Below are 25,543 nucleotides of genomic sequence, written 5' to 3'. Positions count from 1 at the left end.
GCAATCTGATGCCTTTTCTAATTTATATAGCTGCACCGTTTTTTTTTTAATATGGCTTCGCTGGATCTTAGCTATAGCACGTGGGACCTTCGTTGCCACGTGTGGGGTCTAAGTTTCAGCATGCAGGATCTAACTCCCTGACCAGGAATTGAACCTAAGCCCCCTGCACTGGGGACACAGAGTCTTAATCACTGGACCACCAGGGAAATCCCTGCCTTTTAAGATTTTTTTTTTTCCCTCTATGGAAGCTCGCAAGACTTTCACTTTTCCCTGAGAGTTCAGACTTCATCTGACTGTATCTGGCGTGTTTTCTCCACCAGTCTTGCCTGGAGCCTATGAGCTCTTTCAATCTGCCATCACAAATCCATCGTTAGCTCCATTTTTTTCCTACTACTTGGATTTTTCCCCTAGTATTTGCACACGGGGCTGCTGGGTCTGTCCTCAACATCTTTTCCCTGCGGCTTTCTCTCAGTGATATATTTGTCCTTGGCCTTTCCAGACACTGATTCACAACCAAGGCCCCCGATCTCTCTCTCAGTTCAGCTGCAAGTTGTATTTTGGCTCACGAATCATGGTTTTAAGTTCCAAATACTTTGCCTGCCTCCTTGAGTCTCTGAGCCACGCCCTCCCCCCACCCCTCAACCGCTTCCCCGACATCCTTGGCTGAGTCTCCAGCAGACCAGTCTCCCGCCGTTTCGGAATCTGCCTGCCATTCTCTGCTGGCCCTCAGCTACATGGCCTCAGGATGAGTAAAAGCTAATAATCTGGCCTTGTATCCTTAACAGGTTATTTCCCAGCACAAAAGCAACAGAAAAAAAGGAAAATCTTAAACTGTTTTCCGTCATCACATGGCCAGTGGAGGGGTGGTGTTGTCTGAGGTTAGCGTGTATGCGTTTGGAATAAAGCAAATGATTGATTCTAACAAATACAGACTTGATCTCTCCCATCGTTGTGGAAACCCAGGGTTCTCGGGGTAGCACGCGGGGCCAAGTAATCCTGAACTTGGATTGGAGCCAAGCACATGAACGCATCCATACTCCCCCTACAAAGGAACCCTGTTTCCAGCTCTGTCCTCTTCAGGCTCTGGAAACTGTGATCCCCACTCCCCCCACCCCCATCGTGGAGAAGAGGGCAGTGAGGGCTTGGCTGCAGAGTTGACATTTTCCAAACAGCGTTTCCCATATTAGGAACCAGGAGACTTGAAACGATGGAAGGGACCCTGGCTCAGGGCGAGGCCAAGGACTCCCGGGCTCTCTGAAAGGACAGAGGAGCCACTGTGGGCAGACGGGGTGGGCACCAGTCGGGGGCTGGGGTGTCTCCTAGAGGTCAGCCTCCCTGCCCTTGTCCTCACCTCCAGTGCCTGAAGCGTGAACTGGGCTCCAGGCAGAGCTGTCTCCGCCTCTCAGACCGACCCGGGAGGTGGCGCGACCAGCGGAGCCGGTGAGAGACGGGGGGAGAGCAGGAACCCCACACGGGGTCCTGCAGGAGGGACTCAGCTGACACCACCCACACACCACCAGGTCCTGAACTCATCACACAAGCTCTCTGGGTGGCACCCGTATCTGTGCAACAAGGATGGGGTGCCCGGGACACAGTGGGACCAAATAAACGCTGCTCTTCAGGACTGCTGGCACGGGGGTGAATGTGGGGCAGAGGGACTCCAAGAGCCGCGGTGTCTGAGCAGAGCTCCGGGTCACCCCCAGGACGCACACGTGCCTTGGCTGCAAACCGTGAAGCGCTGTATGGGACCCAGACTGTGTGACGGGAGGAGGCCCGCGCCCCCTCCTGCACACCCCCCCAAGAAACATCACCGCCTGGCACCAGAAGCATGCTCGCTCCTGTCAGCTTTGGTCCAGGCTGGCAGGACACGATCCCATAATGCTGATGGGCAAGGGTGGGGGTTGGGGGCAGGCTGATATTCAGCTGAAGTGAAGCTACTGCTCTGGCAAGACACACCTCCACTTCTGTATGGGGTCAACCCTGCCCAGGCCTGGGACTAAGGATGCAAGGGACCTCTAAGAACACGGCCAGGAGCCAGCAAGGAAACCACCGAGCTGGGCTGGTCCTCCTCTTAGGGGTCGAATTGTGTTCCCCCACCCCGCCACCCCCCGCTCCCCAGAATTTATATGTTGGAGTCCTAAGCTTCAGTACCTGCAAACGCGACTGTATTTGGAGACAGCGGTGATCAAATCAAATGGGGCCCTCAGGGTGGGGCCCCATCCAATAAGACTTATATAAACAGAGGACATTGGGATAGAGAGACAGATAGGTGTGGAGGGAGCAGGATGGGAAGACACGGGGTCAGGACGGCCGTCTAGACACCAAGGACACAGGCCTGGAGCAGGAGGGGCCTGCCGACACCCTGACTCGGCCTCCCAGCCTCCAAGACCAGGAGACGAGTGCGCGTGGTCTGCGGGGCTTTGCTATGCACCCCTAGCTGACTAGCACACCCTCTCTTCTGTTAGGCTTCCTCGCTCCCCATCTGACAGATTCCAGGACGGACAGACGCACCGAACTTCAGAGGTGGACCAAGAGGGGGCCCTGAAGGGACCTGAGATGCTTTCATCACAGGATGAGGAGGGGGCTGGGGAGGGAGATCCTTCCTCCTGGAGTCAGGTGATTCTGAGGGTGACTGCTGGGCCATGCTTCTTGCCAGCTCACCTGCCCTGGAGACTATGATGACCTTGTCACCTGCTAGGGCCTCAGCCAACTCCCCGCCCCCCAACCAGGCTCCCCCTAGCTTCCCCCCACCTCCCACCTGCATCCACATCCTCCCAGACACACAGCAGTCAACCACAGGACCCGCAGTCTTAGCTCCCAGCTCCCAGCTCACCCTCTCCGGGTGGCCTCGGGGCACCACGCCCCCTGCTAAACCTCGGCTTTCCGTCTATAACATCAAGGCCCCTCTGGATTGAAGGCCTCCCTTTCCGGGAATGGGCTGTGCACAGAAGGGTTGGCAGGGCCGCCCTGGGACGGCCACCTGGGGGACAGAGGAGCCCGTGCCCGGGACCCCGGAGGCGGGCAGGACAGGCAGGCCTGTCTCCTCCAGCGGCCACGCTGGGCCGCACACACAGAGCCTCTCATCGCGGTGGGAGGGGCAGAGAAACACTTTAATGAGACGGAGACGGCTTCGTGGGACGCCTCTGGAAGACGGATCAAGAGCAGGAGACGACGTGGCCTGTGTGTCTGGCAGGGCCGGGGCGCCTAGTACTTGAGCAGCCAGCGCGGCTGGTGCTGGCCCAGCGACGTGAAGTAGGACCACCACCAGGGCTTGCTGCCACCGGTCGTGGGCTGTCTCCGGGCCCCCAGGGGCTCCTGGTCGGGCTCCTGGGGCTCCCCTCCGAGCCCACCCCTCCGGGACCCGGGAAGGAACTTCTGGGGTCCAGTCCTCAGCGGCTGGAGAATGAAGTCCACGCGGCCAGCCCTCTTCATCCGGGAGGGGATGATGACTTTCTTGATGACCCTGGAGTAGCCGGGGGCTTGAGCGATGACGATGTGGGCCCCGGGGGGCAGCAGTCTCCAGTAGTCACCATCTGGGGCTGCAGACACATGGAAGGAGAGCGGCTCTCGGAGCTGGGCTCACACAGCCTTGCGACGGTGGGCACTGGGGGTCAGGGAGCATCGCCTGCAGGGCAGCAGACTCCAAGGGTGTGCTCGCCTCTGTGTAGGCCTGGAACGCCCTTCCCACCGCCTCCCTCTGTCAGACTCCTATTCATCCCTCAAAGCCCTGCCTAGGCACACCTCCTCTCTGAAGCCTTCATAGTCCATCCCACCCCCACCCCACCCCCCTACACACACAATTAACAAGCCCTTCTTTCTCTGGACTGTTTCCTCCAGGAGCACACATCACAGGGTAAGGTATTTTTCAAACCAGCTGTGAAATCCCTGAGGGCACCCAGAGCCCACAAGGACACACAGCTGATCAGTGGGATAAAAGCTCTGGGGTGTGAACCAACAGGCTCCCTCCATAACGGTGGTGTTTGCCCAGCAGTCGCTTCTCGAGGAACACAGAATTCATGTCGATGGTCATTAGCAGTCAGAGCCTGCATGTGTCCACCCCCCCCGCCCCCGCTGGGCTCAACGCTGCAGGAGATACAGCTCGAGGGAGACACAGCCCCCCAGGGCTCCCCAGCCTCACCCTCCCCCCAGGCCAGCAGTGGGCGGATGGAGCAGCGTCACACTCTGAGCGGGAGTCCCCAGGAGATGCTCACCAGTGGTGATGGCGTGGCGAATGCCCTTGACTAAGATCCGGGCGTTCTTGACCGGCTTGCCAAATTTGTCCATCACCATGCCTTTGATGCCCCGGTGCACCTGAAGGGGCCAAGGACCAGGTGGGGATACGGTTCGTACCTGCCTGAGGGCTGACAGCCCACCCAGCCTGTCTCCAGAGAAACCCTCGTCTGTGAAGTGAGGGTGAGCAATGAGGAGCCCACCGCCAGGGTCCTCCTCCAGCAACAATCAACCCCATTCCGGGTTTGCAAACGGCCAACAGTGCCAGCTCGGGGGGTCTGGCCGACAACATCTCCTGAGCCCTGAGCGGCAGACCCCTCATGCCCACCTGTGAACACATCTGAGCCCCCTGCCTGGGTAACCAGGGCTGGTGGGGCCGGGGTCCCAAAGGCGTGGGGAGGCAGCAGGAAGACACGGCCTGAAGGTTGGGATCCTGGTGTCAGTCCCGGCCAGGCACCAACCTGCTCTCTGACCTCAGGCAAGCCACCGGGGCATCTTGGCCCCTCTCCCCATCTGTAACAGAGGGTCGCTGTGCCCACCTTGGGGAGTAAGAATTAGTACAGCCGAGCTGGAGGCAGGGTGGCCCCAGGCTCTCGGTGGGCTGGTCCTAAGCACAGGCAGTGTCTGAGCAGATGCCCCGCAGTTCACGCACACGTCACCGTCAGGCCAGGAAGCCTTACACTTGGCAAAGAAAGCAGCTCCTGGACCCTCTGCACAGTTCTCCTAAAATGACGTGCAACGCACAAGCTGAGCACCCTGGCTCCATCGGCTGGAAACAACCAGAGGTCGATCCTCCTCGTGTTAGAGGAGGCTGGGACGCCGGGTGGGAGGGGCAACTCATCTTGGGGGCTGCTCTGTCCCTGAAGGAGGCTGCTCTGTCCCTCCCTCCTCCAGGGCCACCCAGGACTGCCAGCCTCCACCCCGCCCTTCCTCTGCTCACAACGCCTGACCTATTCCTCTCCCCTTTCCAGACACAGCTCACACTCCTCTTCCTCCAGGAAGCCCTCCCTGATGACCGGTCACATCGGGGGCCTCCTTGGGAAACCCACAGTCCTGGTTTCCCTTCTTCCAGCTCTGACCTCACTGTGATGTCACCATCTGCCTTTTCCCTGCCCCCTAACCAGAGAGCAGAGGCCAGACACACAGAAGGACCTCCAGCGAGCTCTTGGTCCGTCCCTGCTCTCAGGCGGAGCTCTCAGACAGAGGAGGAAAGACGCCCCCCGCTGCCTCCTCAACCAGAGGGAGGTGGACGCCACCCCCTCAGGCCTGGTCAGGATCACTTGCGGAAAGGCCTCAGTGGACATGACAGACAGATCCCTATCAGGAGGCTCGGGCAGCTGTCCTGGGGACCGTCCTTGGGGGCAGCCAGGCTCGGCCACAGGCTGCCCGGCCATTCGCAGTATCGCGCTTGCTATTAAATCTTTATGCCCCGAACCTTCACATGCAATATCCATAGAGCGATCCCAGCCCCATTTAAGGCTCCTTAAAAGTCATTTCCACCAGACGGCCGTAAAGCGGGATGCGCGAGGGGGCCTGGCCGTGGGCCATTATTGATGCTGACCGGCCCCGGGCAGCACGGTCGCTGGCACAGCCGCCAAGAAGGACCCCACGCTGACAATGTCCAGTTGTCATCCAGGGCTTTGCTCCCTCCCTGCTGCTGCAGCTGCTGGCCCAGAGGCTGTGCTCGCTCCCCACGGGAGGAAGTTCCTGATCTTTCCAGAAGGGAGGGGCGCCGACACCGGAACCGGGGCTTGGGGCAGGCAGATCTGAGTTCGAGAGGCCGATGACATCGGACCAGTGCAGTCACTCTCTGACCCTCTCTGTCTCCTCCTCTGGCTATATCAGAGCCCCCGTGATCCCGGATGGGAGCCCATGGTCCCCCGACTGGCACGATCCTTCTCCAGCACCCTCGTTCTTCCGACTGAAAAACCCGGCAGCCCCGTCTCCCAGCCAGGCCTGGTGGCAGATTCGAGGCCGCATGGCTGGGGCTGGGGGCAGGAGCACCAGCTGTCTCCCTCTGGCAATCCTCCTCCTCTCTTTGGACCTGCTCCTCACTGGCAGCAACACGCCATTTTTATGATTCTTAAAGATGCTCGGGAAAAAGAAAAAAGCAGAGGCTTCTCAAAAAACTCCCGTTATCACGCTGTTTTGAGTTCCCGTGTCCCTCACATGAGCGTTACCCTATTCAGAACAGCATCCCCTGGGAGGGGTGGGGAGCACGCGGTGGAGCCTGAGGGCTGGGGCAGGGCTGGGAGGGGTGGCGGGACCTCGGCATTGGGTCCCCACACGGTCACTGGACCACCGGGAGTCTCAGTTCTCCAGGTCCGGTGAGGGGTGACTTTAGACACACTATCTGAGGCCCCGCACTCAAGGCACCCTTATTTCTGGAGGCTCTCAGCCCACGATGAGGGGGGTCACCCTTCAGTCCTGTTGGCCCACTCCCACCCCAGCAGCCCGTGTCCTCCCCTCGGAGCCTGAGGGGCAGATGTACTCAGGCCCTGCCTGACGACCCCGCACCCTGCTGCCAGCCATGCCCTGCAGGCGTGCTCCCAGCCAGGGCTCACCCGTTCCCACGGCCACGCCCCTCACTCTGGTCTAAACACCCCCACGCCACCCCCTCGGCCAGAGGGTCCCTGTCCCGTGGCATGACCTCCCCTACTTCCACTTCAAGACACATCCGGGGTGCCTCCTTCCTCCAAGAAGACACCTGGCCTCCAAGGCTGGGTCAGGGGCTCCCCTGGGCTGCACCGGCCCCTGTACTCCCCTCACAGAGACCCCTGCTGCACTGGGGACCCTGATGTATGCCCCCCTGACATCCCCAGCCACCCCGAGGCTGGGCCTAGGGGAGAAGAGGCATCTGGTGAGCCTTCACTCGTGAACGCAGATGGTAAATGAAGAAGTAAGTGCAGAATAACTACGTGACCGCGTGGACGCCGAGCCCCGCCACTCGGAGCCCGGCCCAGGCGGTCGCGCGCCGCAGGGCCCGGGCCTGGGGGCCCCTCCCCACGCCAGCTGCCAGGTGGGGCCGGGGCACAGCGCCCAGGGCTCACCATCTCCACGAAGTTCAGCAGCGGCTCCTTGTTGTGTTGCCAGATCGTGTAGAGGGCCTCCTCCGGGGGGAACTTCACGCAGCCCAGCTCCACCGTGATCTCAAAGCAGTTGCTGTGCAGGTAGTTGAAGTCGGACATGCCTGCAGCACGGTGGGGTGGGGGCAGCTGAGCGAGCGGCCCTCAACACCGGCTCCCGCGGGGCCCCGGGCTGGAAAACTGGGAGGGGCCGGTCCTATCCCGGCCTCCCAGCCGGACAGACGGAGGCAGACAGCTCCCACCCAAGGTCCCAGGGGAGGGGGACCTGGCGCCCCTGTCCACAGACTCCCCTACCACCTGTGTGGCCTTCTGGGGAGTAAGGAGCAAGTCCACCTCCAGCAGAGAAGCTGGGCTCACGCTAGGGGTCACGTGTGCCCCTGCCCCAGCGTGATCACTGATAGCAGCGTCCGTTTACCGGACAGTCCTGAGAACAATTTAGAGAGGAAGGTCCTACCACCTCCATCCCTGGGGGAGCTCAGCCCGGGGGGGCTGACGGCTGGCCTGGCAGGCCAAACAGCCTTTGGAGCAGGACTGGCTGACCATCGCCCCCTGAGGCTGCCCTCCACCCCAAGTGCTTGGGAGGTCTTGTCCAGCAGAAGCTTCTAGGCGGCTCTGGGGCCCAGACCGTCAGAGCTTCAGGGCCTCCTCCAGGCCCTGGCAGCCAGCAGCCACCCTTCATGAGTTACCGTTCAAGCCCGCAGTGAGGCCACACCCCACACACACAGATGGCCCCTCTGTCCCTGGCCATGGCCCCTAACCCTCCTGAACTCATGCCCTGTGGGTGGGGAGCCTGGCTCACCTCTCCCAGGCTCAGCACTTTACAGACCCCACCGAAGGGTCATGATGGAGACTCGAAGCCCTCCCCCCTAGCGTCAGGGGACCCATGTGTCTGGGTCCTGGCGAGAGAGAAGCTGCACTGCCCCCTCCGGGGAAGGACACACGTGCCACCGTGGGCAGCAGGGGTGCTGAGCAGAGGAGAACATGTCTTTGGAAAGGAGCTGAGGGGCCGCCCTGTCCACCTCCTGGGAGAATTCGGGGGACAGGCAGGGTGAGTCCCAGCTCTGCCACAGGCTGAGGCCCTCAAGCTGGCCCTTTCCTTGTGTGAGTCCAATTTCCTTATCTGTCAAGGGACATGAATACTCAGTGTCGTGCCACCGTGGAGGGGTGGCCAGCAGCACGTGGAGGCCTGTGGGCTCAGCCTCAGGCGCCCCCATGACACAGGGAGTCACCTGCTCCCGCATTTCAGAGAAATAATGAATACAGTTTTAGTGTAAGAATATCCCACATGTTTGGACTTAGTATTTATATAGTACTCAACATCCTTCCTCACTTCTCTAAAACTCCAGCCTCACTGACAATCCTGTACCTCATCAGGCAACCCTACAAAACCCCCCAAAGGCGAACTGGTCATGGGTAGGATCACGAGATGGTAAGCGGCCATTAAATAAACCGCAGAAAAGGCAACAGGAAGTCTAGCCCTTCCCGGATATAGGAACTTTCCCTCTCTGCAATGCCAGTCCAGCCCCGACCCAGAGCCTAGCCCTTCCCCAGCCCAGCTGAGCCCTTGCCCAGCCCCGGGCCCCCGCCCCGTCCCCACCCAGGCCCCGCCCCGTCCCACCCCAGGCCCCGCCCCGTCCCACCCCAGGCCCCGCCCCAGACTCTGGCCCGCCCGGTCCCCCCCATGCCCCGCCCAACCTCCAGCCCCGCCCCGGCCCACCCTGCTTCCAACCAAAGCCCTGCCCCAAGCCCATCCCCCACGCAAGGCCCCGCCCCCGCCCCGGGCTCCAGCCTGCCCCAGGCCCCGCCCCGGGCCCGTCCCCTCCCAACCCCCCCCACTGCCGGCCCGCGCACCTCCGGTGAAGCTGTACCAGTCCGCCCCATTGATGATGCTGCCCCTCTTCAGGAAGTTGCCCCCACACCTGTTCTCCGACCTGTCCATCATCATAGGGTGCACGTCGGCGTAGGCTCGGGCCAGCAACTTGAACATCTGGAAGGGAGACGGAGAGGTCACCGCGAGGGCTGTGGTGGGCGCCCTGCTGGACGCCCTCTGAGCTGGGGGCAGAGGGTGAGGCAGGAGGTGCCTCCTGTGGGCGGGGCTGCCGCAGGGAACGCCTGCAGCTCGGGTGGGAGTGGGGCAGTGTCCTTACAGCGGGTCCAGCAGGTGCAAAGGACCGGAGGTGGCTACACGGGCACGTCACGGAGCCCTGCACACCTGGCTAGGGAGCGTGGGCTTCCCCTCGGGAAGGGGGCGTTCCGGAGGTAGGTCGGCTTGAAGCATTTCTTGCTATTGTGCGGAGGGCAGGCCTTAGGGGGAAACAGGTGTGGGGGGGGTGGGGGCTGGGATGGTCCCATTTTTACCCCGTCACCACTCACGTGAACGTCTATTGTATTCACCACTTCATGTCCCCAGGGGACACCAGCCGCTGCAGGAGCCCACCCACCCTCATGACACCCCTCACCCTTGCAGGCCCCAGGTCCTCCTCCCAGACTGGACACAGCCACCTGTGTGTCCTAGAACCGGACACAGGTCTGACCCAGGGTGAAGGCTCCAAGCAAGGGCCAGATGGATGAGGGGTGCACCTGCCCTGGGCCTGTTCAGGGCCCCCAGGCCCCAGAAGGGTGTGTCCCTGTAGGAGGACCCTTCTTTAAGAAAAGGGGAGGTGGACTGGTGGGGTCAGCAATGAGCGGCTGCTCCAGGCCAGAGTGAGGTCTCTTCTGACGACTCAGACCCAGGGCCTGGGGTTTGGAGAAGGATGCGTCCAGTTTCTCTGGGTAAGGCTGCAGTTGCAACTTGGTCCCACAGACACAGCCCAAGTCCCCGAATACAAGCCCATGAGTGTCCTGCAGTCACCAAGGTCAGCAGTCAAGGACTGCTATCCTGCCAGCAGCCGCTACCACCTGTGGTCAGCATCAGCTGTTTCAGGCAGGCATCCAGGTGCTGACGGGGTTGTTTCTGGAACTCTGCCTGGGCCCCCACCTCTCTGGTACCTACTACCCATCTGAAGAGTGGGACCTAGGCTGGTTGGGCCTAGAAGGTTAGGACAGCCCCTCTCCAAGGTCTGCACCCCAAGATCCTCCCTCCTGGTCTCTCTCCATCCTGCCCTGGGGCCGCCTCCTGTCACCTGTCAGTCAGCCCCTCAGGAGAGCAGAGAAAGTCCCCACCACTCCAGGGTGCTTGAGCCCCAGGCTGGCTGGAATCAGGCCTGCCCTGGTGGCAGGAGCTCTGCCCAGGTGCCAAGTGTGGGTGGGTGGGGAAGACACAGGGATCATGACCACTCCCAGAGAAACAAGGTGGAGTGCAGTGGGCTGCTAGGAGGGGCAGACGTGGACTGGCTGCAGCCCAGGAGCACGGGCCAGGGTCAGAGAGAAGGACCAGCCGGCCAGGGACCTGCACAAACTAGCTCCTTCCCACTGAGGGATGGGCTGGGCCAGGGAGGGCCTGGACGACAGGACGGAGCTGGAGCCGAGCTGGGAGCAGGATTTTGGCAGAAGGGGCAGGTGTATAGGGGGACAGAGGGGCGAGGCAGGCAGCCCTGGCTGGCCTAGGAGCCTTGAATGCTGCCCTAGTCCACCGGGCACCATGGAAGTCTGGGGGTGTGGCTTGGACACCCTGCTCAGGCCCTCCTCCTGCTCCTAACTCCCCAAGCCTCTCCTGGGACCCTGGTTTCCACAGAGACCACCGCTGGCTGCAGGTCTGAAGGATGATCGATCGGTGATTGATGGCTGGTGGGGAAGGCGCTCAGTGTTCTGACTCTGTGGGGACTCGTTGAGGTGAACTTCCCCCCTCGAGGCATCTTCATGCATTGCCCCTGAGAGCCAGAGAGTCTGAGCCTGCTGCCCAGCGGCTCCTGCTGGTGGAGGACACGGCTTCACCCAGATGCTGACCCTGCCCTCTGCCGGCACAGCCGCACCGGGCGCAGGCCAGGCACAGGGGAGACACCCAGCCACTCCGGAAGCACTGGCAGAGCTCCAAGCATAGAAGCCAGCACCTCTCCAGGCCCTAGGGACGCGCTGGTGCAGGAGTGAGTGGGTGAGCGAGCCAGTGAGTGAGTGTATGAGTGAGTGAGTGAGTGAGTTACTGAATGAATGACTGAGTGAGAGAATCAGGGAGGGCGGGAGGAAATGAGTGAGAGGGTGGGTGAATTAATGAGTGGGTGAATTAATGAATGGGTGAGTGGGTGAGTGACTGGGTGGGTGGCTGAGTGAGTGGGGATGTGAGGTGTGATAGAGGCAGAGGGCACCAGAACGAACGAGGGCAGGGACAGTCACCGGGGACACACAGGTGACGTACAGATGGTGCAGCCCCCCCGGCGCTGCAGGAGGTGGGCTCAGCCCGAGCCCGCTGGGCCCCCCAGCTCCCACTGCCCACAGCCCTGAACCTCACTCCTGGGAGCCTGAGGGAGCCGCACCTGATCCTTCGGCTCCACGGGTTGGCTGGCCCTGGAGGACGCCCTTCTCAAAGTCCATCCTCAGGCTGCGGTCCACACACGCACACAGACACACACACACCCCATCCCCGCTTGTCCCCGGCCTCCCAGGCAGCCCCTGTCCTGGCCGAGGCCGCACCTCCTCGTCCTTGCCCGAGTCTGGCTCCGTCTCCCCCAGGAGACAAGGGCCCACAGCTCAGGGCCCCGTCCTCTTCACGGCGGTTGGGGGGAGACCTGCCGCACGCTCAGGGGGCTGGGTGAGACGGGGGGACCCCTGAGGGACCACAGCACAAGACCTTAGTGACCCAGTCAGACCTTCCGGAGCCTCCCGACGCTGGTCAGGGGAAGACCTGCAAGCTGCACCCTCCTGCGAGGGCAGGAAACTCCTGCTCCTGGGGGGCACAAACGGCTCTGGGGGCTGGGGGTCATCAGGGCAGAATGCGCAGCTCAGCTCCAGGGGTGACCCAGCAAAGCTCAGCCCGCCTCCCTGGCCTCGGTCTCCTCAGCTCCCATGCCCTTCCAGAAGGCCAGCTCTGGTGTCCGTCAGGGCAGGGGGTACCCCCGGAGAAGGGAAGAATGTGGCCAGAGAGGGGTCCGGCCAGCGTCCCAGGTCTCATCCCCTGCTGCTCTGACCAGTGGGGAAAATGGGCCTCCTACAGGCCCAGGTGACCAGAATTCCTAGTCAGACCCCACTGCTTCCCAGGGCACCTGAGAAGTGAAACAAGTCGCTCAGTTGTGTCCGACTCTTTGCGACCCTGAGGACTGTCCATAGGATTCTCCAGGCCAGAATACTGGAGTGGGGAGCCATTCCCTTCTCTAGGGGATCTTCCCAACCCAGGGATGGAACTGAGGTCTCCCACATTGCAGGCAGATTCTTTACCAGCTGAGTCACCAGGGAAGGGCCTGACTTTTAGCAAGCCTGCCCTGCCCACAATGGGGGAGGCGCCCTCCCCTGGGACATAACACACGGGGCGGCCTGTGTGGGGAGGGCATTCAGCCAGGGTCCCCACCCCAGCAGCTCCCAGAGGAGACACTGATGGAAGGTGGGGTGGCCAGAGAAGGGAGGGAAGGAGCTGGCTGGAAGGCTTCCTGGAGGAGGGGTTTTGGAGCTGGGTCTGGAAGGCTCCGAATTGTTCAGAAGGCTGGAAGGTTTCACTCGCTTCAGGACCCGAAGGACTTCAGGCCCCCCGAGGGCACCACCCACAGCAAACCCGCCCAGCCTCTCACCTTCTCGTCAGGCGTGGGAGAAAACATCTTCTCCTCCTGGGGATGCTTGGAGAAGTCGAAGGGATAGGACACCACCAGGTCACCCCCGTGGAGGCTGGCCGAGAGCACGAAGGGAATGGCTCGCATCCACTTCATTACCGCCTTCGTCTCAGGGGCCACCTATCCAGGGTGGGTCGGGGGGGAGGAGGAGACGGTCCTCAGGGCCAGGCGCGTCCCCGCCGATCACTCAGCCCCACGCCCAAGCTTTAGGATTCCTCCCCGGCCCCACCCCACCAGCTGCTCCCAAGTGCCCATCCTGGGCCTGGAACTCTCCTCCCCTGTCTCCTGTGGATGCCTCCTCCTCCAGGCAGCCCTCCCACACACCGCCACCAGGCACCTGCCAGGCTCTGGGAGCTTTCAGTAGGGGCAGGACCCCCCAAGGGTCCCGGAATAACCAGAGACCCTTGGGTGCGGCAGCGGGCTCCTACCTTACCCCACCAGTAGTGCTGGGGGATGGCGATGTGGTCGCTGCGCACGCCGCGGACCGAGGCCAGGCGGTAGTACTCGGATGTCAGGTCAGGGAAGTTGCGGTTCAGGTCCAGGTTTTGTGCGTTCTGCCTGCCGCTGGTCCACCCGTTGTAGCCGGCACCCTGAACCCCAGAACGGCCCCCAGCCAGGTGTCAGCACACCCACCCTAATCCCCCTGGAAGGAGGCGCAAGGCTGAGCTGAGAGTCATGGTGGGCAGCACCCTGAACCCCAGGACAGCCCCCAGCCAGGGGTCAGCACGCCCACCCTGATCCCCCTGGGAGGGAGGCCCAAGGCTGGGCTGAGAGTCACGGCGGGGGGCACCCTGAACCAGAGAACGGCCCCCAGCCAAGGGTCAGCACGCCCACCCTGATCCCCCTGGGGGGAGGTGCAAGGCTGGGCTGAGAGTCACGGTGGGGGGCACCCTGAACCCCGGGACAGCCCCCAGCCAGGGGTCAGCATGCCCACCCTGATCCACCTGGGGGGAGGTGCAAGGCTGGGCTGAGAGTCATGGTGGGCGGGGTTCTCTCTGGTTTCATGAGATGAACTCTGGAGCTCATCCGCCACCTCCCTGACCTCCGGGCTGACCCTCCAACCTCGGGCCCCGCGCTGGCCGGCTGTGCCCTGCCCGGGGTGCCTCGCTCAAGGATGCATGGCCTGCCGCCCACCCCCTGAAGGCCTTGCTCAGTCACATCCTCCAAGAGGCCCTCCACTCCTGGCCCCTCCCACCCACCCCTGTTTCATCCTGCTTCTACGGGGCATGTCACCTTTTAAGCCACCACAGAATTCCCAGCATCGGTCCCCACGCCAAGCAGGGCTTTGCCTGTTTGGATGCCCACTGACTCCCGATGACCCAGGACGGCAGGTACACAGACCCTCCACAGCCGCTAGCGGGTGAACGGGCGGGGCATGTGGAAAGCAGCGGCCGCAGGGCCGGCGTGGGGGCACTCACCTCTGCGGCCGCCACCTCGTAGCCATCGGGGTTCATGGAGGGCAGCAGATGGATGCGGGTGGTGTTGAGCAGGCGCTGGATTCGGGGGTTGCCCAGCAGGTACTCGGAGCATAGGTACTGGGCCAGGTAGATGAGCATCTCGCGGCCCGCCACCTCGTTCCCGTGGATGTTGCCAATGAGCTTCACCTCCGGCTCCACTGTGGGGAGGGGGATACAATGACCCTGGGGAGTCGTCTCCAGGGGTCCCCGGAAACTTGAGGGCCTGCGTGGCAAGGGCAGCCTGTTGTTCTGGAACCTAGTCACGCTTGTTCTGGCCCAAGGGTCTCTGTGATTAACGAGGTCTCATCAAGGCCACAACTTTCGCTGAGCTCATCGGTGACGTAGAGCCTTAAACACTAGCGTGATGGATCGATAACTGATTAATAACCCTACACACTGTCGTCGGTCTGTGTGAGTTTCATTCACGGCCACTCCTCATGCTTGTGCGGTGGAGGAGAGCGGACACTGGTGCTTAGACGGGAAGACAGGTGGCCCTCGAATGAAAGGGTGGATAGGTGGAGGGATGGGTAGGCTGGGTAGGTGGAAGGGAGGAAGGCAGATGGAAGGATGCATGGATGGGTGGAGGCCTGGATGGAGGGAGGATGGGTGGGTGGAAGGATCGCTAGGTGGAAGGAGGGAAGCAACGAAGGAAGAGAGAAGGATGGGAGAGAGGCAAGAAAGAAGAAATGAAGGTGGCTGGAGGATACATGGATGAAGAATGGGTGGCCACACGGATGCGTGGATGCGTGCAAGAGTGGACTGGGAGCCCAGCGGTCTTGCCAATATGGGCCCTGGGTGAGTCGCCTCTCCTCTCTGAGCCCCGCACTGCTCACATGGAAAACGGCATCTCCCTCCCAGGCTGTGTGCAGCCCCGTCCCTCCCACAGTCCCAGCGCACAGATGCCCCTGAGGCTGTCACAGCAGTCACCGCCCACGGCCCCTCACAGGGGACACCGCCCGCCCTGTTGTTCCACAGGTGCGCCCACTCAACCTGAAAGCGAGAGCCCCGCCTTCAGCCCAGAGCAGGCGGGGGAGCCGGGCAGGGTGGGCCTTGGAGGCAGGGGCGAGGCTCGATGACCTCCGACCCCCGATGGGAGATGGGGCTCTGAGGACATGAAGTTCATGCTGCAGAAGCCACCCGGATGGAAACCAGGCTGAGCGCAGCTGGACCAGCAAAGGGGGCCGGAGCCGCTTCGCCAAGACGAGGGCCGTATTTGACTACTCAGGAAGGACCAAGGCCAGATGGGAATATTTCCAGACCGATCCTGTCTGACTTGCAGGGTCTCGGGCACAAACGAGCTGAGGGGCCGAGGAGAAGGCCTGGGACCCTGTGCCCAGATGCTCTTGGTGCCCTGGAGCCGGGCTGGTATTCATCTTCACCTCGCCACCCAGGTAACAGGTTGTCCAGCCAGGGCGCCGAGTCTTTGCCAGAACAGCAGGGTTCTGGGGCCAGACCCCCACGCCCCACCCCGGAGCCCAGCGCCTTTTCCTTGACCTGCCCCTGACATTGCTTCACAGTCATTTTTTCCAGCATCTGCGCTGCAGGCCGGAAGGGCCTTCCCCGTCACAGCAGGTGAACCAGGACTGGGGCAGGGCCTGACCGCCGCTGAGCCCTGCAAGAGCGCGGCTGCAGGGACAGTGAGATCCAGCGCTTCCCACGTGGGGCCCCAGCTCGAAACAGGACGTAGCCTCCTAGGAGCTGAAATGGACTTGGGTTTTAAATAAATGGGAAGACGCTCTATGAATGTGGACCGAGCCACTCAGAGGAGGAGCTGTCAGGGGCCAGGGCCAGCGCCCACATACCCGCCTGGCATCCGGTGCAGCAGCGCAAGGTTGCAGAGACAACAAAACGCAGTTAAGTTTTTCCACTAGAGACGCACAAGGCCTGACGGGCCTGCGGTCACTGTACACCCCTCACCTCAAGGCCCAGACGTCTGCAGCCCCCGGGGCCGTGACCCTCCTGGCCGCCTCCTCCCCAACCCCCAGCGTGGCTGAGACAGTGGGCGCACACGCCTGGTGGGATGTGGCCAGCACCCCAGTGCCCCCAGCACGCCCCAAATCCCCACCCACCCCGTCCCCCAAACATGGGTGGCTTTGATTAGGACCGAGGACCTGCTCGTGTGCCCCAAGGCCAAGCAGGCCGGTGCCTTTTCCCAGCCCAGACCGCTCACCCCCCGCCGCCCGACGGCGGCAGCAGCTTACTCAGCTCGTGCTGGCCAGGCCGGCTCGAGAACTCAATGACCAGCAGGTCCCGGCCGTCGAAGCTGCGCCCGATGCTGTAGGTCTTGGAGATGTGAGCGCAGCGGGCTGCCGTCCGCCTCAGCACGCGCACCATCTGGGCGTAGGAGTGATGGGTGAACTGAATGAAGGTGGGCGGGTAGCCCGAGGGCAGCGCCTCCTCGATGTCCAGGCCTCCTGGGGGCGGGGTGGGGGTGAACACGGGCACCAGGGGTCAGCTCGGGGCTGCCACTGCCCTCACCCCCAGCCCCGGCCCCGCCCTGGGGAGCCCGGGATGTCGGGACCCACACGGACCCCTCGGACGTCTCCCCAGACATGACTGCGTTTGTAATTAAAGCTCCCTTTGTGAAACCTGACGTGGAGAGCTAATCACACCCCCCGACAGGCATGCACAGCAACGCAGCTCCTGGCGTCAGTGAAGAACAGGCGTGTGGGGTTGGTTTGGAAATTCCGTAACATGCGGAGCAGCAGAATACAGGACAGGCTCACGCACAGGATCCTCAAAGAAAACCGCGGCCTGGCTGCCCTCTGACTTCGGGTGACTCTGTCCCCGCGCGTCGGCAGTGACGGGGGAGGAGGGGGAGGGACGGGGGCTGCAGAAGGTGTGCTTTGCCCCTACATTCACAAAGCTTCCTCAGGAGACAGTCTGGGCTTCCAGGTGTAGGCCGGCTGTCTATCATGGCCATCCCCAGACCAGCTGGTGGGCCCCTCCTGCGCACAGGAGCACCCCAAGGCCAGCCCAGGGGCTCCCAGACGCCCTCCTGTGGGGTCTCTGCACGGGGAGACGCAGGTCCCAGCGGGCTGGTAGGGCAGGGGCACTAACAGTGGACGCTTTTCCCAAGCGTCTCACTTGCCTTGTGGTTTCGTTTCTGCTCAAAATGGTTTCTGAGGGAGAAGAAAGCAGACGGAACCAGCAATTTGGTGGCGGACTGGCCCAAAATAAACTCCCTCCAGCCCACTCTGCGGGCTTCCCTGGGGCCGGCAGGCCTGGCCCCACAGAGATGTTGGGTTTCTTTCCTCTGTCTCTTGGCCCCCACCCAGCCACGCTTCCTGCCTCTTCCCCGGCGGATGGCTCCCGTCTGCCTGCAAAGTGCAGCCCATGGGCCACTGAGTCACAAAGAAGCTGCAGGTAGATGGCACCCTCATCTCCCTCCCAGATTCAGCTCCAGGATCAGCCCTGAGCTCTGCACAGCCAGTGACTGGCGGAGCGGGAAGCCAGGGCTGGCTGGGGGCCAGCCCAAGGTGCCCCTGGTTGCCACCCCCCACCTCCTTGGTTCCCAGCTGGGAGCCATGGACACAGCGGGCATCTGAGAGCCATCAGGCGCGTGGACTGATCGACCCACCCGTCAGTGGCCGGCCTGGCTCACACCAGCCCCCTCCCTGCTGCTGGTGGCCTTCCCAGAGCCTCCATTCTGTCACCTGTGAAATGGCTGCACTCGTATTCAGGGTCATTGTGGGGTCTTAACGAGACAACATGTGTGTGACACTTGACCCCAGATCACGCGGACTTCCCTGTGAGCTTTGTGACGTCACTACATGAGACGCCGGAAGCCACCATGCCGCACTGACCGATGTCACACACACTGGCCATGGGTGGCTATTTGCATTTAGGCTCAAATTCATCACAGTCAAGGAAAATCAAAACTTAAATCCCCAGTCACCTGAGCCACGTTCCCAGCTCTCAGGAGCCGCGTGTAATGCGGGGGCTGCAGTCTAGGCCAGCACAGGGGGCTCTCCTCACGGGCCACCAAGGGCCCCACTGCCACTGGGGTCATCCGTCTCACTCCCTCTGGAAGCCCAGCTGGGGGTCAGGGAGGCCTGCAGAGGCACTCGTCACCCATCGCCCCACATCACAGCCACGTGGCCCCCAGAAGCCCTTTGCACACCCCCTGAGATGGGGGGCTCACTGCCACCCGGGCCCCACTGCCACTGGGGTCATCCATCTCACTCACTCTGGAAGCCCAGCTGGGGGTCAGGAGGCCTGCAGAGGCACTCGCCACCCATTGCCCCACATCACAGCCACGTGGCCCCCAGAAGCCCTTTGCACACCCCCTGAGACGGGGGCCTCACTACCACCCGGGGCTGCCCATTCCAGCTCCACTCATTTGTCTGTTTGAGAAACCAAAGCCCGTCTCCGCAGCCCCTCTGGGTGGCTTCCCTGAGCCCACAGGGTTCCACGGTCCCCACTCTGAGGCATCTGGCTGCCGCTCCAGTCAATATCCCACGTGTGATCTTTCAGGAACAGCCACAGGTGATCACAGGATTTGCCAGGCAGGCCTCAAGAGAGACAGGCTCCCCACGCCAGCACCCTGCAGTTCTCTGATGGGCGGGAGGAGTGCCATCCAGGACTCAGGCCCCCACCCTCTGCCCTCCCAGCCTGGCCCCTGCACCCAGGGCCTCCGCCTTGGCCGAGGCACTGCCCTCCTGACGCATGTCCTGTTCATCTACCCGGTCATCCAGCCACTCACCACTGTGGGGCCCCCCCAGAACCCACCTCGCAGCTTCTCCAGAGGGTCGTAGCAGCCCTCCTCCGGGCCCGAAAAGTAGCGGCCGCAGTCGAGGAAGTAGGGCCAGGCCATGTCGATGGCGTCGAAGGCGGGCTGGCAGGCCTCACGCAGCGCCCCGCAGACGTGGCGGCAAGGTCTCCGTACACGGCCGCCCTCACAGCGTGGGGCCAGCACGGCGCAGCCCAGCAGGCGCAGGTCGGGGTTGCACTGGCCCTCCAGGAGGTGGTGCAGAACGCTCAGTAGGATGTACTCGGAGCTGGACTCCACGGCCGCCCGGGTCCGGTGCTGCAGCAGCGTGGGGAAGGCCGTCCGGTTGTAGGTGACGTCGCTGCAGGTCTGCAGCTGCAGGTCCACACACGTGGCTGCGGGGGGGCGGGGGGGGGGATGGACGGCGGGGTCACCAGGGCACTCCCTCCCATGATGACCCCCCCAGGACGTGCTGCCTACTAAGCGCTGCTCTGACCAAGCTGACCCCACTCAGGACCAGAGCCCGCAGGAATGGGGGGCACGGAGAGGCCTGGACAAGGCCCATGGTGGAGGGAGCCAGGGCCTTTGGGAGGACCAGAGATGGCCCCCGGGCTGACCTGTGAGAGGGCCTGGCAGGCTGCCCTGGGTCTCAGCTTCCACATCCGCAGACTGGGCCCAGGAAAGCCAGCCCAGCCAAGGGGTTGCCTCGTTAAGGCATTTGATTGACTTCTGTTTGGCGAAAATATTGTCTTACTTAAAAAGAAAAAAATAATTCTTTACCAGCTTCCCTTGTGGCACAGCTGGCAAAGAACCCGCCTGCAATGCTGGAGACCTGGGTTCTATTTCTGGGTTGGGAAGAGTCCCTGGAGAAGGGAAAGGCTACTCACTCCAGTATTCAGGCCTGGAGAATTCCAGGGACTGTATAGTCCATGGGGTCGCAGAGAGTCGGACATAACTGAGCGACTTTCACTTAAAAAAAAAATCCAGTCCTTCTGCTCAGAATACCCCAATGCCCAAATCTGGTAGGAGGAGCCTGGAAGAAATGCCTGCTCTGAGCACCTCTGATACGCCAGATCCACGTCCTCTCCAGCATCAACCCAGGAGTTCAGTGCTCCCTTCCTCACTTTAGAGACAGGAACTCGGGGCCAGGCGGGGAGGGGCTTGTCCCAGCCCCGGACTCAGCAGGTGCCGAGAACACCCAGGGTGCAGAGCCAGCCAGCGCGGCACACACGCACGTCAAGTCAGACCGCAGACCTCCTCAAGCCCGCCTGGGGGGCCGCGGGGAGGGAGGGATGGAAGAGACCCCCGAAGGAGCCCAGGGCAAAGCCAGGGCTGGGAGCCCAGCTGCACAGAGGGAGGGGCCTCCCGCTCTTGTTTTGCCTGATTTCTAGCTCTTTTAATTAGGTCTGGATTTGATCGATGGGCCCTCCTACTCACCACCCACTGCAGAACCCCGGGTTCCTCCCCCTAAAAGGCTTTGACAGTGTGGAGGCCCTGCGTTCACTCCCACAAAACAAAGCCGGGCGGTCCAGGTACTTACCGCTGTCTGCGGCTACAGACCTGGAGCATGCACCTGCAGACAGGGAGGGCGACATCGTCAGGGGTGGGGACCCCTGCCCGTCCCCAGATCCCGCTGCTCCTCACAGGGCCGGGCGCCCAGCCCCTCCCGCCCTCCCCGCCACAGCCGCCCTCTGACGTCCACGTGGCCCGGAAGGGAAGACTGAGTCTCAGGTCTCAGAGCTTCCCTAACAGGAGGCGCCCCAGAGCACTGGCCAGGAGTGCTGGCCGATCGCCACGGTGTGAACACCTCTGCTGTGGCCGACGCTGGGGGATGGAAGCACAGGAAACAAGAAATCAGGAAGTGGGTGCTGGGCGGGGGCGGGGGGGAGACAGGCAGAGCGGAACGAGCTGGGACCAGAGGGGAAATGTCCTAACCCCAGATCTCCATCAGGAACCCAGGCCTGGACCACGGTCCGACAAGGATGGAGGCTGCTTCTAGGGATTCACCTTACAGCCCAGGGTCACGGAAGCCTACCTGAGCACACGTGAGCCCCCCAGCGGGGGGATACGAGTGGGGGGTCCTGTTAGGCTACCTGAGCAGCTGTACACACAGTACCCCCACCAAGGACAGGGAAGCCACAGCCCCTGACCCCCGCGGACCAGCTCCCTAAGCTGTCACAGGAAGGAGACATTCAAGGTGCCCTCTCGCCAAGGACTCCAGGTGTCTCAGCTGGCCGGGACCACTCGGGCAACGTAAGGGGCAGGAGGGTAATTTTCCTGAAGCATCCAGGCAACAGGCCTGCCCCTCAGCATAACAGAGAGGGCTGCAGCTGCCCGCCACCCCGCCCTGCGCATTGGCAATTTCCAAGAGCATGCCGACTCCCATCACCTGACCCCATCACCCGACTCCGAGCCTTTCCGGTCTGAGCCATTGACAGGCTGTGCCCACTGCCCTCTGCAGCATGAGGAGGTGTGATGATGAACCAAAATGCGCAACTAAAGGAAGGGCGGGGAACCGCGCCAGTTTCTGCTTGGACGCTGCACTAACTGCCCATCTGCGTTCGGAGAAAAGACGAACGGATCCAGTCGGAGCAGGACCTCCCCGCCAGGAGCATCCGTGCCCAGCGCTCACACTCAGAATTCACACTCACCGACCCGTGCAACACCACACCTGTCAGCTCAGGAGCTCAGTGGCTCACGCCAAGGCCACTTCCTCCCCACACCTGTGTCCCAGTGCCAAGCCTGTGCCTGCCACGTGCTGGCCCAGAACTGAGCAGGGCAGAGCAGAGCTGAAAACGCACTCAGACTTGGTGAGTAAAACTCCCACTGGCCCTGGGGCCTCGGCTGGCCTCAGGAAAATGCGGGCGGAGGAGGCCGGAACACAGCAGTTACCCCCAAGCCAGCTCCTTCTGAGCATCAGACCCACTCAGCTGCCTGGACTTGAGTGGATTTGACAAGCGTTTCCCTCCTGGTTGCACGTGGCTCCAAGCCTCCCCAAGTCACAGATGAGAAAGCTGAGGGTCTGGGCCTCGGTTTCCCTGTCTGTAAAATGGGGCACTAGCGCCCACTGCTGCTCCCAGGTGGCGCTAGTGGTAAAGAATCCGCTCGCCAGTGCGGAGCCATGAGAGACGCGGGTCCCGCCCCTGGGTCAGGCAGATCCCCCGGAGGAGGAAACGGCAACCCACTCCAGGATTCTTGCCTGGAGAATCCCATGGACAGAGGAGCCTGGAGGGCTACAGTCCATGGGGTCACAAAGAGATGGACATGACTGGGCGACTTAGCACCATTGTTGTTGGAGGGCCCCACAAGCTGGAGCTGATGGCAGGGTCTAGGGAGGGCCCAACACAGAGTGGCTCGGGGGCGCACAGGAAGAAGGGGGCCTGGCCCCTGTGACTCGCCCACAAGACTGCAGTGCCCGTTGCGATGGACAGGAGGGCAGCATCTACGGATGTGCACCAGTGCTGCCAGCGTGGCTACCAGGAGCAAGAGAGAGATGGTGGGCTCACCTCCTGGGACGGCTGTAACGAAGACCCACAGGTTGGTCGAACAGGCCTTGATTCTCTCCCGGTTCTGAAGGCCAGACGCCCAAAGTCAAGCTGCTGGCAGGCCACACCCCTCCGCAGGCTCGGGGAAGAGTCCTCCTGGGCCCCCAGCAACCCTCAGCTGTGGCCACGTCACCCCAATCCCTGCCTCCGTGACCCCGTGTTCCCTCCAGTGTGCTGTGCCCAAATTCCCACCCTCTTCCAAGGACACCACTCACGGGATTCCGAGCCCAGCCTAAGCCAGCGCGCCTTCCTCCTAACGCAGCCAAACCTGCAAAGGCCCCGGGTCCCGATCAAGCCACAGGCAGAGGCGTTGGGGAGGGCGCCTAGGACTCCAACATATCTTTGGGGGACACAAAACAACAAGCCAGCCCCAGTGGGGGCCTTCGGGGAGCTCGGGCTGGGGTGGGGTCGAGAGGACACACCGTCCAGGGTGGTGCCCACCAGCCACGCACAGGCGCCGAGCACCTGAAAGGCTGCGACTCGAAACGGACGTGTGCTTCAGGTGTAAAGTACCAACTTGCAGCTAAGCTGCTAAGTCACCTCAGTCGTGACCGACTCTCTGCAGCCCCAGGGGCTGCAGCCCGCCAGGCTCCTCTGTGCATGGGATTCTCCAGGCGAGAACACTGGAGTGGGTTGCCGTGCCCTCCTCCAGGGGACCTTGTGGACCCAGGGATTGAACCCATGTCTCTTGTATCTCCTGCCTTGGCAGACGGGTTCTTTACCACTAGTACCAACTGCGAAGCCCCAATATTGTGTATATATCAGGTTAAATAAGATTTGCTCTTAAGTTTAATTTCACCTGTTTCTCACTATCTCTTTCGAGTAGCTTCTGGGAAATGTTAGGCGATGTTTTGGGGGTTGGCATTAGCATGTTGGACAGCGCTGGTCCAAAGGTTGCTCTTGAGCAGTCCACACGTGACCGTTACACCTCTTGACCACAAGGTGTCAGCGTGTCTTCAACCAAGGGAGCAAAACTGCCAGGGGGTCATGGTATCTTAAGATGGGGAACAATAACAGAATGAGGTCAGAGAGGTCAGCCCATCTACCCAGGGACACACAGTCGTCCAGGGAATACAGGATTTGAACCCAGACCTGCATGGCCCCTCAAAGCATGGAAACTGCCTCAAATTCCAGGCTGCTGATAAGAAGGCAAGGGACAGGCCGGGGGTGGGGTTGGGGGGGCGGTGGTGGTGTCTAGGCCTGCTTGCTCTGAGCCCCAGGACAGTGAGACAGGAAGGACAAGGACAGTCCTGGACATAGCAGCCCAGAGTCAAGCTGCCCAGAGGCCCTGCCCTCATCACTGTGTGGTCTGGGAAAGGCACTGGGCTTCCACGGACCACACATGCTCACAAGGAGATCCCACCGGAAAAAGGAATTATTCTACAAAGAGGCACTAATGCCACACAGAGGGGAAGACAGAGACCCTCCCTGCCCAAGCCTCCAGGTGAGGAAGGGGCAGCCTTGGTCCAGAGGAGGGTCTGCACTTCTCCCTGGGAAAAGGGCAGGTCAGGGAGAGCTTCCTGGAGGAGGGGGTCTGTGCTCCCTGACAAGCCTATAATAGTGGACACTTCCTGGGGTCTTGGGGGAGGCTCCATCTGTGGCACCCTCTGCATGACCTTCTGCATCCCACGTGTGCACACAGGTGTGGGCACACACTCAGACACCCAGACACACTGCCCGGCCCCGGGCCTTTCTGTAGAAAGTGGGGGAGGAGAGAGGGGAAGGTGGGGCAGAGGTGGAGAGAAAATTCAGCCTGAGCTGAGAGAGGAGAGGGAGAGATGGGCTCGGCCAACTGCAGGGGCCCTTTGCTCCCGGCACAACCCACTTGGCTGGTGCCAGCAAGTTCTCAGGTGTCCACAAACCTCCGGCGCTTGGGAGACTCAGAATCCGACACGCCCAGACCCCAGTGTGGGAGGGAACCCCCACCCCCACCGCGGTCCGGGTCACAGGTGTCTGCTGCTAAGGACCCTGAGGGCGGCGGACCAGACGCACCCTCACCGTTCAATGTGAAGGGAAACTGAGGCCCACCCAGAAGGTGTGGGGAGGACCACAGCCCAGGCCCCAGCTGGCCCCCCTTCTCAGATGCCTCCCATCACCCTCCCAGGCGCGCAGCCCCTGGACACTCCCTGAGTCCCGCCGTCCCCTGCCCCCAGAATCCTCCAGGAGCACCCCCTTTCCCAGGCAGGGGCCGCACCCGCTTCCGGAGACACTGTTGTCCACATTACGGAGTTGGGAGGGAGGGCTCAAGAGTCTGCAACGGGGTCCAGAGGCCGCCCCCTTCCTGGAAGGACCAGGGACCTCAGATGCCCTCTCTTCCTGCAAAGTCCTGGCACCTGCTCCTTAGGACCCCACCTGCAGGGCACCCCCCTGCCCCGGGCTGGCGGTTCCCAGATCGAGAAGCAGCCCCTGCTGGATGGAGCCCTGGGTGCTGAGAGCTGGGCACCTCTGCTGACCCCCAACCTGCCTGGGCACTCCACCCCGGGGTCGCAGCCTGGATGCGCTCAGCGAGTCAGGCGCCCCCTCCGGTGCAGACCCCCAGGTCCAGGGTTCACAGGGTGCCCATTTGGGGGACGTTCTCTGGAGCCCCGGTCACGCGGGGGAAAGTTGGCGGTTCCGGAGTTGCCCAGTTCCACCCCCAGGGCCTGGCGGTCCCGCCTTACCCTCGGGGTCCCAGGCGGGCTCGCACCCGGGCCGGGCGGCGGCGAGGACCAGCATGGTGAGGAGCAGCGGCGGCGGGGGCCGCATGGTGGGCGGCGGGCAGGGCGGCCGGGCGAGTGATGTGGCACTCGGGCCGGGGCGCAGCGCCGCTCGGCTCCCGCCC

The 25,543-nt window shown here is 62.3% G+C and overlaps 1 protein-coding gene across 1 annotated transcript; it reads right to left on the bottom strand.

Moving 5' to 3' along the window:
• On the bottom strand, positions 3,090-25,543 carry CPZ (carboxypeptidase Z). The gene is made up of 11 exons (XM_018049796.1): positions 25,383-25,543; positions 20,718-20,750; positions 19,198-19,572; positions 16,668-16,880; positions 14,428-14,624; positions 13,438-13,599; positions 12,971-13,129; positions 9,168-9,303; positions 7,281-7,420; positions 4,212-4,311; positions 3,090-3,539 (listed from the first exon to the last, which is right to left on the bottom strand). Exons 1-11 carry the CDS (start codon positions 25,465-25,467, stop codon positions 3,205-3,207), a joined length of 1,935 nt encoding a protein of 644 aa, XP_017905285.1. The 5' UTR covers positions 25,468-25,543; the 3' UTR covers positions 3,090-3,204.

This window comes from Capra hircus, chromosome 6 (genome assembly GCF_001704415.2).
Source record: "Capra hircus breed San Clemente chromosome 6, ASM170441v1, whole genome shotgun sequence".
Lineage (NCBI taxonomy): Eukaryota > Metazoa > Chordata > Mammalia > Artiodactyla > Bovidae > Capra > Capra hircus.
The sequence above is the reverse complement of the archived record's forward strand: the minus strand, read 5'-3'. Positions and strand labels throughout refer to the sequence as shown.

What these genes read in the sequence shown, in the direction of transcription:
- CPZ (XM_018049796.1), bottom strand. Translation starts at nt 25,467, where the DNA reads ATGCGGCCCCCGCCGCCGCTGCTCCTCACCATGCTGGTCCTCGCCGCC. An exon ending in CTGGTACAGCTTCACCGGAG is followed by an intron (nt 7,421 to 9,167) that starts GTGCGCGGGCCG and finishes ACCGTGCTGCAG; the next exon opens with GCATGTCCGACTTCAACTAC. An exon ending in TGCTGAACTTCGTGGAGATG is followed by an intron (nt 4,312 to 7,280) that starts GTGAGCCCTGGG and finishes TGGCCCCTTCAG; the next exon opens with GTGCACCGGGGCATCAAAGG.